This window comes from Jaculus jaculus, chromosome 4 (genome assembly GCF_020740685.1).
Source record: "Jaculus jaculus isolate mJacJac1 chromosome 4, mJacJac1.mat.Y.cur, whole genome shotgun sequence".
Classification (NCBI taxonomy): Eukaryota; Metazoa; Chordata; class Mammalia; order Rodentia; family Dipodidae; genus Jaculus; species Jaculus jaculus.
Window position 1 is genome coordinate 77,814,951 of NC_059105.1, and position 12,800 is coordinate 77,827,750.

The following is a 12,800-nucleotide window of genomic DNA, read 5'->3' on the forward strand; positions in this document are numbered from 1 at the left end:
GACCCAGGTTCGATTCCCCAGGACCCACGTAAGCCAGATGCACAAGGTGGCACATGCTGCTGGAATTCGTTTGCAATGGCTGGAGGCTCTAGTATGACCATTCTTTCTCTCTCTCTCTCTCTCTCCTTCTTTCTGTAATAAATAAATAGAATAAAATAAACTAAAAATTAGTATAATTAATTAAATAACCTTCCAAGCAAATAGTTAAGCTCCTGGGCTTTGAACAACTAAAAGAGTTGTTTCCCTTTAAACACATTCAAAAGGGATATGGTTCTGCTGTGTAACTCTTGCCTACTATGTACAAGGCACTAGGAATGATCCCCAACACTTCAAGCAAATGAACAAGTAAAAATGCTCAAACATTGAACTAGCATTGTTCTGAAATTAATATGCCCTACTATAAGGAACAGCTTTATCTTTACCTCTACTTCTATAGTTCACTGTCCATAAAGTTTTACATTGCCTTAAAGTTATACTCAAGTTTCTTTCACAGCAGAAAAATTACTTCCAAGGTGGCTAATGCTTATTTTCAAATTAGTTGTTATTAATCAAGAAAATAATAAAAATTTTTCTTTATCCTCATTTTAAAATTTGTTAAACATGGGTATTTTCCTGTTATATCCACTTAATTGGTCAAAAGACACTGGAACTGGGCCGGAAAGATGGTTCAGTGGTAAAGTACTTGTGGAGCATGCAGGAGTGCCTGAGTTTATCTCCAGAACCCACATAAATCCATTCATGGAAGCATGTTCTAAAGGTGTAGATAGTAGAGAATCAGGGCACACTACAGTGAGTGAACAAGAGAACCTACTTCAAACAAAGTAGAAAGCAAGGACTGTCACCTGAATGTTGTCCTATGAGTGCCAAATGTGTGCGATGGCACACGCATACACACACCTGCACTTAAACACAGTAACACACATTCAAGACACATGCATACATATACAGAAAAAAGTTTAAAAACTGGAACTTACATTTTCTTCTTGAGTTTTTGTTTCAATGTTTTTTAATTGTTGAAATAAGGAAAGACACAGTTTAATACATGCACTTCCCATAACATAAAATGCTTGCTTCTCTTATACTAATCCTGCCTTTACCTAAGTACATGTTCATGAAATATACTCATGTCATGGGTTGTCTGATGTATACTATAACTGAAGAAAACTACATGAAAATTACATCTAAATTTGTATAACACAAACCACAGCACCATATTATTTTTGCAATATTATAAAAATACAAAATATTTAGATGGAAATATTAAAAGCAAAAATGCTATGAGAACCTTTTCTTATAAAGTTCTGCCAGGTCTACATGAAACTTGTAGATACAATTATGTTAAGGATCTTAAGATGCAATAATTCTCTATCAGGGTAGATCTTAGTCCAATGGTATGTCCTAGTAATAGAAATGATAAGATGCATGGAGACAGAAGAAAAGGCCCATGAATACAGAAGAAAAGGTTGAAACTCTGCTACCAAGAAACAAAGAATATCAATAGCCAGCAGAAACTAGGGAGACAAAGAAGAGCCCTACCCAAGTGCCGTCAGCAGGAGTATGTGGCCCTGCTGGTACCGGGCTTCTGATTTCTGGTCTCCAGTAATATTTATAATATTTGTCCCAAAAAATATTTGTAATAATATTAACAACTGTGTTAATACTGTTATCATATATCTGTTATGGAAAATATAACATTACTAAATGTTTAAAATATATTTTTTAAATATGAGGTTTTGAAATATTATATTTAAAGATTTATATATTTTACTTTTGATTAAATTTTTCTCAAGGAAATTTGATAGTGAATAAAAGAATAAGATTCAATACAGAAAGATTTAACTCACAGCAAAATTTCATGAAACAAGGTCTGTATATCTAATGGGGGAAAAGACTACCAATAAACTTTAATAAATACCTCATCTGTCATTAGAGTTGCAATTGATCTGCCAATCTCATGGTACTGTTGACCCTTTCCCAGAGGTCCCAGAAGAATGAACAAAAATCTGTAATTAAAAAGAAAAAAAATTCAAGGTAGAAATATGAAAATAATTTTAGCAGTACAGAAATACTCATCACAAAGAAAACAGTAAAAACTGAAGATTTTGGTGTAAATATTTTCATAATTTTTCACAGCTCATTATTACTTTGAAATGGTTTACAATAGTTGACTCTTCTATCTAGGGTCCTCCAGCTGGAAATACATGATATTTTATCTCAGTGTTTTCCTATTTTGTTATCTGTATATTCTATGCATTTGTTACTGGAAATTTTAAGGATTCTAAGTACTTAGAGAAGGATGATGGGAAATTTCTGACTACATCTTTCTAGATTCCAAGTAAGAATATTCACTTAAAGGCAAAATGGAGAAAACAAAGGGAAAGAAGGTTGAATAGTATTATAAACAAAGAGAGAATGCAGTACCAAAACCTAGTCACTGTAGGCAAATTTTCATTAAACATAAGAAATTGTTAGGAATGAACAATCTATTAGGCAGGAAAATGGGAAGTTAATGATTAAATAATTCCAAAGCCAAGAGATAAAATCATCAGCTTACTATGCCTCTTCATCTAAAGTGAACTGAAAGTCTAGCAAATTCATCATTATAAATAGTGCTTTTAAGGAAATCAATATATGCTTTAATTTTAAAGGACTGGTAAATTACCCTGTCCATAGAAAGTCAATACTTTGGGGAAATTGTGAAGATTAAAGAATGTCCTATATTTTTTCAGTATAATTACATGGTATGAAAAATTTTAATGGTTTATACTACTAAATATGAAAAGTTATGACTTTATAAAGGATGTTAATATACCTCTACTCTTTCTTTAGGTATGAACTTGATATTGTATATGCTTCACGTGAAGCAGGTACTATACAACCTTAGAGTTTATGACATTACTACTTTTGTCAGTTATAATTGAATACAAATTATTTTCTACTACATACAAATGCCCACTTCATATTAAAAACAATAGTTGACTGAGGCGACTGATGTCAACCATAAGCTTTCAAGCAATTTCCTAACCTATGTGCACCTTGCTATTTTTCAGGTTTTCACAGCATGCACTAATTATAATGTCTTAAAATATTTTCTGACATATCTACTATGTGTTGTTTAGCAATCAGGGTATGCCATTTTGGCCCTCTACAAAAGGAAAAGTGGGGTCGCCAAATGGTCTTCTTTATTCCAATTTTCTTCCATTTTCCTAACTAAAGCATCTACTATTTTTCCTTTCTCCTAACCCTGTAGCTCTACAACGCCCCCAATTTTCCCTCCATTTTTCTCTACACATATTTTGCTGTGTCAGTGTGAATGAGGTCACCTAAACCTGACAGTTTTCAAAGTGAGGGAAGATAACCTCATTATGGTACTTTCTTCTCCTGGGAATTTCTCTTTCCTTTGAAATACAGAAATTCACTATCATAAACAGCAGCCTTCATTTGCTCATAGTTCATTGCACACCTTCCTCAGTATTGTAATATCAATATCCATGGGACAACTGAGGGGAGTTTCAAACTGCTACAGTGATATCACTACAGTTAGTTAATCTGGCATCTTAACTCTAAATCCCACATTCCCAGAAATTCTGACAACGTTATAGGTTGCCCATAGAAAATTACAGCCATAATCATATAGCTAAAAGTCAATTAATTACACCATTTACCTTTTACCATTTTAAATTAGAAGTCAGTATGTATTAGTAGCCCTCAAATAAGATGAACATAAATTTATTTCTATCATATAAATGGTAATTATGTTTTTCCCTTTAACAATATGCAGACAGGTGCTCCAATACTGAATTTTTCCAATCAGCTGAGTCTCTAAAAAATTCATTATAACATTATATAATATAACTATAAAAATTAATTATAATAAGCAGGCCTATCCTACATCTGCTGTTCCCTATTTTTTGGAATAAGTTATCTATAATCAAGGCATGGAATTATATAATGTACTTTGTTTTAAGTTGAAGTTAGAGGATTATAGAAGAAAAAATATTCTATAAACCCAGTTGCTACTAAACCTATGCTTTTCATCTTTGTAAATTTGTCTAAGCATTCAATTTTGGGGATAGGAAGCATTCTAGCAGCCATTTAGACAGTCAGTGCATCCAGTGTATAGATAATGGAGCCCTAGATAGACATGTTTTGCTGGGATTAGAATAAAACTAGATGGATATAGAACCTCATTAATTTCTTGGAGTAGAGAAGGAAACAAGTTTCCAGGATAAATTGGTGGGGACCTGACATGCTAAAAAAATATTATATTTTTTGTTTTCTTTTCCACAATTTTAGACATGAACAGCCTTATACATTAGTGTCAGTGTATAGTGAAATGGGAAAAAAGTTCAGGAATCAAATTAAACTTTTTCTTTTCAAAAAATTTTTTTTATTTATTTATATTCATAAGCAGAACCTCCTGCCACTGGAAACAAATTCCATTTTGTGTATCTGGCTTTACATGGTTTACATGGATGCAAACCTGGGGTGTCAGGTTCTGCATGCAAGCATCTTTAACCATGGAAGCATCTCTCTAGCCCTGAACTTGTTCTTTCGACCCAGATTCAGCCACACTTCCATCATGCAGTTTTTTAGAGCCTAGGGGTGAAAGGCAGGCTCCAGCTTAGGCATGAAGCAGGAAACATTTGATATGGAAGGGCTGATCCCAACCAGGGTATTCCTATGTACTTTGAAGTCTTCTTCATTCAAACACAAGCCAAATCTTAGAACTTTAGATACTTTTGAGTTTGTTCATATTCATGTAAAGGATCATCTCTTTCTTACATACACAGCTTAAAGTAATCTTTGATAAAAGACTATTACTTTTTTGTTATATCAAAAGTATAAAATGGGATTTTTATGGTTATATAGATAGGTCTTAATTCTCAAGATGATGAGCATACTTAAAAGAAAACATGAAGTTTGAAAGGAAAGAATAAAATAATATTAAAGCATTTGCCCCTGCATCTATAAAAAAGAAACAGTAGATTTGTGGATAAAACAGTTTCTAATAGAGCTTCTAACAGAAAATTATCTTTAAATTTGATATTTTCTATAACAAATATTTTATAAAATTAAAAAATGCTTTTTTATTACTTTTCACCTGCTTGGGATTGGGACTTCAGCTAGACCTTGGAGCAAGACAGCCGGAGACAATCTAACAAAGGCAACCACAGTTCTGTCCAAGAACTCTAATTCTCCAACCATGATGTTTGAAGCTTCAGCACCTGGAGGAATCTTTTTCATAAAATGCAGATCAACCTGAAAGTATCACAGGTAAATAAAATAAGCCAAAAGTGGAAAAAATGTGAGAAGTTATAGTCTAGCATAACATTTCATGTATAGTAAACCTTAAAAAATTACAGTTTAAATGATGCACAGAATTAAAGATTTCATTTGAATTTTTTTCTACAATAATTCTTCACTTATAGATTGTTTTGTCACCAATGACCTAGTAGTCTAGTTTTTTAAGGAAGTTTCTTTAGTATTAGTAACTTTGACCTTTAGAGAGAAGAGTATATGTGCTCAACTAAACAAATATATTTTAACCATAATTAAAATAGCACATATCAACAATCAATATTTATACTGTATTCCTATAACTTCATAAAATGCCTATCTGTAATACACAACATATGTATATTTCAAAAGAAACACAATCATGTTTCTTCTTGAATTATATGACTTTGGGATCCATCTGTTACTAATTGTCTTATGAATTCTATACTTGACCCAATAAGTTCAATTTTACTTATTCATCATATAGTTTATATAAGAAATAAAACAAGAAAACAAAAGTAAAAACTTAACATTTAGAGTATTACAGATCCATAGTTGAATTTCTAATATGGGATGTCTGTGATTTAAATGAATGAAAATGAAATACCAGTGATCATTATCTGGAAGAAATGCTTAAGGATAAAATGAAAAATGAATGAAAAATATATCTCAGAACAGATATCAATTTCTGTGCATGGGAGTTCAGTGAAAATGACAAAATAATGTTAAAGTAAAATTTATAAGGCCCATTTCCTGTTTCTAACTCATTTGTGTTGCTTCATCTGGAACTCAGATATCATGCCTTCATGTTAATCAAACAGGGACCAAAGGTCAAAGTGGGCATAGCCAAGAGAGAGCAACAGGGAGCTCTGATAACACAAATGAGGCTGAGAAGATGATTTTAGACAGAATATTATTTTTAATTCTTAAAAATTTGAAGATAGGGGCTGAAGAAATGACTTGGAAGTTAATGAAAGCCTAATGGCCTGGGTTCCATTCCCCAGTATCCATATAAAGTCAGATGCCTCTGGAAAATGCCTCTGGAGTTTGTGTGCACGAGGCGCTGGCATGACCATATTCTCATTCTCATTACTTCTCTCTCTCTCTTCTCTCTCTCTCTCTCTCTCTCTCTCTCTCTCTCTCTCTCTCTCTCTTTTTCTCCCTCTCTCTTCTTGTAAATAAAGAAAAATATTTTAAAAATTGAATATACTTTTTCCAAGAAGTTGAAAGTAATGAAGTAAAACATTTAGAAGTACCATAGAAAGCCCATAACCAGGACTGAAGAGATGGCTTAGCACTTAAGGAGCTTGCCTGTGAAGCCTTAGAACCTATTTTCTACTCTCCAGATCTCACACAAGCCAGATGCACAAAGATAAGTCAACTGCAAGGTTACACATGCCCACTAGGTGGCACAAGTGTCTGGAGTTCTATTGCAGTGGCTGAGGCCCTGGTGTGCCAATTCTCTCTCTCTCTTTCTCTCTCTCTCCCCCTTAAAGATGCTATTTATCAAATTCAGACACCAGTGAAGTTATTTGGAGAATATACCATGAATAAACCTTTCTGTAGGATGTAAGTGCTTTAAAAAAAAGTAGCACATATAGTATACATTTCATGACAATGATTAAATACTAAAACGGTCTACACAGGCTTAGGGTAAAGCCCTTGCCTAGAATGGGGCCAGCTCTAGATACCATCTCTACTACTGAGAAATAATAACAAAATTAAAAATAACAATCTGCAGTAATCCATCAACAGTATAATTACATATTATTTTTTTAAAAAATAATTTAATTAGCAACATATTTCACAAATACAAATTTCATAGATTTTTATCCTACAAATATAAATGTCTAAATTCTTAAAGCATGTAGATTGGAATATTACATATTAAGCATATCACTTTTGTAGAATCTAACCTTCTACCTTATAGGTATTTATCTACCCAAGGTAAGGTTAACTTTATAGCATTTTATTATGGCATTTTGTATATATTTTTCTAAGTGGGAGAAATTTGCATATTGAAAATGCTTTAAGTTACTAAGGTTTAAATTTTTACAATTGGCCAAAAATTCCTAGAGAAGGATTAAAAGATTTCCCTACACTAAGTACTATGAGTAAAACATGATAGGTTTTCATAAAAATTTCAAGGTCTAAAAGAATATACAGGGCTGGAGAGATGGCTTTAGCGGTTAAGCGCTTGCCTGTGAAGCCTAAGGACCCCGGTTCGAGGCTCGGTTTCCCAGGTCCCACGTTAGCCAGATGCACAAGGGGGCGCACGCGTCTGGAGTTCGTTTGCAGAGGCTGGAAGCCCTGGCGCACCCATTCTCTCTCTCTCCCTCTCTCTGTCTTTCTGTGTCTGTCGCTCTCAAATAAATAAATAAATAAATAAATAAATAAATTTAAAAAAAAAAAGAATATACAATTGTTTTTATCTCTCAACGTCTAGAACAATGATATTATATTTATGCACTGGCATAAAAATTTAAAAGACAACATACCTTAAAATTTTTGGAACTGTAAATCCATATGTGTTTTACTGGTAGGAACTGAAGTCTAATTTCTAACTAGAAAATTTTCTCTAAATTGTTTTATTGCTCAAAACATTCCAGGCTAACTTATTAAAGTCTGACATTCCAGGAAGGAGTAAATGCAAAACTAATTGATTTTTAAAATAAACTGTCTTATGGTAAAATTCGGTTAAATTAAATCAGGGATAATCTGTTATGTGAAAAATAGTTTACTAGGGCTGAAGTGATGACTTAGCAGATAGGCGCTTGCCTGTGAAGCCTAAGGACCCCAGTTCAAGGCTCGATTCCCAGGACCCATGTTAACCAGATGCACAAGAGGGCGCACATGTCTAGAGTTCGTTTGCATTGGCTGGAGGCTCTGGTGTGCCCATTCTCTCTCTCTCTGGTGCTCTCAAATAAATAAAAATAAACAAAAATAAAATAAAATAAAAATAAAAATAAACAAAAAATTAAAAAAAATAGTTTACTTGTATGAAAAGAGTAACTTAAATATTTTTAATTCATAAAAGTTATTATATAACATTTTATTATATATTATATTACTTAGAGAAGGTATTAAAGCATATAGAATTTTATTCTATAATCAGCAAATTTATCTTTTTATTTAAAAATTTACCTATATAACATATATCTGGGGTTCACCATTATATTGTATTCATTACATTATATTATTCTTAGACTACCTAGATATTTGGGAGGGTGATCAAGTTTATAATACATTAATCATGTTATTATATATTATATACTTTAGGATTACATTATACCAGGAGTAGTCTTGTATTTTTATTTTTGTGTTAGTACATAATTTAAAAATCCTATTTGAGATTATCCCTACTTTCTTTTTTTACAACAAAAGGTCACACTTAGGAACCACAATTGAACTATATAAAATTACAGCTTATATAAAATTATATCTACTTTAAAAAGAGCTCTGGGGTCTAGGCTACCATACTAAGACAATCTTCAAGCGGTCTCACGAACTTAAAATGTACAGAAAGAAATCCTAGAAGTTTCTAGTGTCTTGAAAAGGACCTGGAAAGAAAGATGCTATATTTCTTGGGATCTGGATATACTTTCATGTTTAGAGGCTCTGTAAGCCCCAACATTGTTCCAAGAAGGGAAAGATGCTTTAAACTGGGCATTTTGTACTTAAGCTGTAGGAAAAACAATTCATTGCTAGGCAACATGATGAGTCCATGAAGGAACTGAGAGTTTCTGTGTAAACCATATATCGAAAATTAATGGAAAAGGAGAAAGAGTTGGAAAATAGGGAGAAGGCATCAATCTTAAGGCCATTTTAAAAATACTAAAGATTTTTTTTTAGGGTCAAATGTTGCTAACAATATCCAGTAATCTTGAATGCTAGTTCTTTTTATCACTCTGGGATTCAGATTTTCACTAAATGAGATGTCTAAAGTTTCTTACTCTTTTTAATATGCTTCAAACACAACAGACAGATGCAAAAGAAGATTCTTTCCCACAGAAAGTGATGTGAAGCCTTCTTGGAGTCATTTCAAATTAGAAAATCATCCCTGACATAAAATATCAATATTCAGTATGCGTTAAAAACAGAGAGACGGGACTAGAGAGATGGTTCACCAGTTAAAGGCATTTGCTTGTAAAGCCAGGAAGCCTAGGTTTGATACTACAGTTCCCACATAAAACCACATGCACAAAGTGGTACATGCATCTGGAGTTCATTTTCAAGGGTAAGAAGCCCTGGCATGCCCATTCTCTCTCTCTTCCCTGTATCTATCAAATAATATTTTTTAAAAGAGACATATAGTGCAATAACATGTATGTTTTTTTTTCAAAACACTTAATAAAGTCTGACATAGTAGATATGTGTCTATATCATTTCTTAAGTGACAGCATCATGATCCTATCCACCCTAGGAATTTAAAAGAATATGTGTAAATTGAAAATTAACAAAATATAGGGTCAAAGAACATGAAATGACAAAAAGACCTTTTCGGTAACTTAAAATTTGAGTAGGATTTTACAATCTACACATTGAGATTTTTTTAATATATATTTTTATTTATTGATTTGAGAGAGAGAGAATGGGCATGCCAGGGCCTCCAGCCACTGGAAAGGAACTCCAGATACATGTGTACCCTTGTGCTTCCGGCTTGCGTGGGTCCTGGAGAATTAAACTGGGATCCTTTGGCTTTGCAGGCAAATGCCTTAACTGCTAAGCCATCTCTCCAGCCCCCACATTGAGAGTTAAATGTTAAAATTTCCAAATAACCTGTAGATTAGTTGAATTTTAATAAATCCTCTATCTATCTTCAATTATTCAGTTAAAATATCTTAACTCACATACCTGCAAAATATGACACTAAAAGTTGCTTCCATGATAATGGACCACAACTATTCTTTCCAAGTACCACCAGATTACAATGTTTGGGGTATTTCTATCTTAATTGTTTAATTCCAAAACTAAAGACAAATTATTTTTATTTCTTCAATGTATTCATTCAGCAATTATATCTCAAACATTATTTAAGGCACCAATGGTTCAGTAGAGACCACAAAATTAAACTCTGGTCTGATATTTGTTCTGACACTCCCATTCCCACCTTTCATGAAGTAGCAAAATTTAATGCCCAGCACTCTTCCAGTCTTTCTATCATCTCATTAAACCATTATAACAAAACAATAGATATGTATTATTATCATTATTTTAAACAATGAAGAAGATGGTTAGAGTTTAGAGAACCTCTCCAAGATGAAACAGTTTATAAATGCTAGAAATAGTATTCAAGATCTTATGTTCTCTCTCAAAAGCTATGTTCTTTCCAGTGAGCCAGACTGTGGACAGAAGAGATATACAGAGGTATACAGGAACCAGATTGTATTTCCCTATTAAATGGGCCAGTGAGTGGAAATGCAATGATGAAGAAAAAGACCAGAGGAAAGAAAATCTACTTTTTACTCTTCTGTAGTTCCAATTGTTTAGGGGAGGGGAACCTGGAGATGAGACTACATCTTCAATTGGCAATCTTCATTTTTCTTTCATATGTGATGAAGTATTTTTTTGAGGCTGCAAAGATAGGTCACACAAAAAGCAATATGATATGGAAATATAAAATTCAGTGTATAAAGGTTTATCAGTGTAAAAGGTAATAGATCTGAAAGGATGATCTATGTGGTATAAAATCAATGGTATTAAGAATATCAAATATGCCCTTTTTATATTATTCATGCTAGGAGAGTCAACTTTATGTTATTGCTCTTAAGATATTGTCTCAAATTACAAAAAGCAGAGATTAAATAGATGGCACAATATGGAACAATTTCCTTTTAGTTTCTGGCTTGCAGATGAATGAAGATGTAATGCTTTAAAATGATTTTTAGAGTGCAGATGGAATATATTTGACCTGGATTCATATTAAAATTACTTGTCTCCATACAGTGATATGAGCTTTGACCCAGTATAGAAACAGAGCCCAAATATGCCCTCACCTCTCTCTCTTGCTGGTGTGAAGGTCCTTTTTCATGTCTTTGTTTCATCCCACATGGACTAGTATGCCCCTTTTGTTGGCCTCCCAGTCCCTGCACGCATAATTAACAGACAAGCTGATACATCATGTTCCCACGAGACTATATCAGGCACCAGAGGGACAGCATGCACATAACTGGACCTAACATCCAGTGATGAGGAAACAGTACCAAGGAGATGAGTATTACTAATCCTGTAATTTGGGGCTCTTCCTTAAGCTACTTCCTATGTCCACCCTCTCCCATTACTTCAGCCATTGACAGTGTTAAGGGATTGATCAAAATACTATCTCTGAGTTATTACTGTTTCAGGCACTCAGATAAAGAGAACTGTTCTCTGTTCTTATTTTTGCCCAATATTGAAACTTCTCTGTTCTATTCAACTGTTATTTTGTTATAGCTTACAATGGTACATGTACATCGTCAGGAATTAGTTTAAAAATCACCTTATTTTCACTAAATAACTCATTATTTTCTTAGTACACATTCAAGTAAATGATTTCATTTAGATAATCTCCACCTAAGTTTTTCCATATGGTTTATGGTATAATTTTTATTCAAAATATAGCTCAGTTTTAATAACTAGTATCTTCTTATACTAATTCTTCAAAATATAATAATAAAGCCTTGTATTTTATGGTTTGTTTTTCCATAAATAGAAGGAAAATTATTTTGAGAAAACTAGTAAATTTTAAACAATAGATTGAGCTTTTTATTTACTAATATGAAGTCAATTTATTTGTTTTATTGGGAAAGATATATTATACCAAGTGGCTAAATCCTGAAGAATATGCATGAAACTTACACATTTTAAAAAGGGGGGGGCATGCAGAAGCTTGTGTCAACACCTCTTAAAATAGGCAGTAATTTCTATTAGTAATTTAGCAGCTTGCTTAGATGGAAGAAAGAAATGCTTACCTTGCTAAAGTCAACAGTGCTGTTTTCTCTGCTAACATCATTTTTATTTTCAACACAGGCTGGAGCAGACTGCGGAGAAACAACCTGACCTGCTAAAAGATATTGTTATTACAGAATACAAACAATTACTTACACAGTTCTAGACCAACTAAGTGAAATATGAAGTGCAATTTAACTAGGCTAGTTTTCCTATTGGGCTTATGATATAAGCATGAAAGGTCAGTATACACAGATCTATACCAATACAAAAATTCTTAGTTACAGATAGAAATGGGAGAAATCAATCGAAAACTTTTAAACTAATATTCAGCTTAAAAAACAAAATGATTATTCTTTTTGAAGAATGGATGCCTACAAAAAAAATCTAAATTTAACCACGATTTAGAAAATAAATATCAATCACAATGAACAATATTAAAATACACCTATTGTGATTCAAGCTCAACCTAAAGATTTGGACTTTTATCAAAATACACAAGAGGATGAATATTTTTCTAATAATTGTTATTCATATATGTTCAGTTACATCTAAAATGCCAAATCAGTAAGTTATTTAACAATAACTTTTAG

General features: G+C 32.8%; 1 protein-coding gene across 5 annotated transcripts in view; it reads right to left on the minus strand.

Moving 5' to 3' along the window:
• The window catches only part of Slc4a10 (solute carrier family 4 member 10), a 362,675-nt gene that overhangs the window by 99,553 nt on the left and 250,322 nt on the right, over positions 1 to 12,800 (minus strand). For 2 of the 5 annotated variants that reach the window (XM_004651883.2, XM_004651885.2), the window contains exons 7-10: positions 12,231 to 12,322; positions 11,277 to 11,366; positions 5,105 to 5,262; positions 1,916 to 2,003 (exon numbers count right to left, since the gene is read on the minus strand). In XM_004651883.2, coding sequence (XP_004651940.1) covers positions 1,916 to 2,003; positions 5,105 to 5,262; positions 11,277 to 11,366; positions 12,231 to 12,322 — 428 coding nt within the window. The remainder of the gene's footprint in view (positions 1 to 1,915; positions 2,004 to 5,104; positions 5,263 to 11,276; positions 11,367 to 12,230; positions 12,323 to 12,800) is intronic. The other 3 variants (XM_004651884.2, XM_004651887.2, XM_004651886.2) reach the window with 3 other exon arrangements.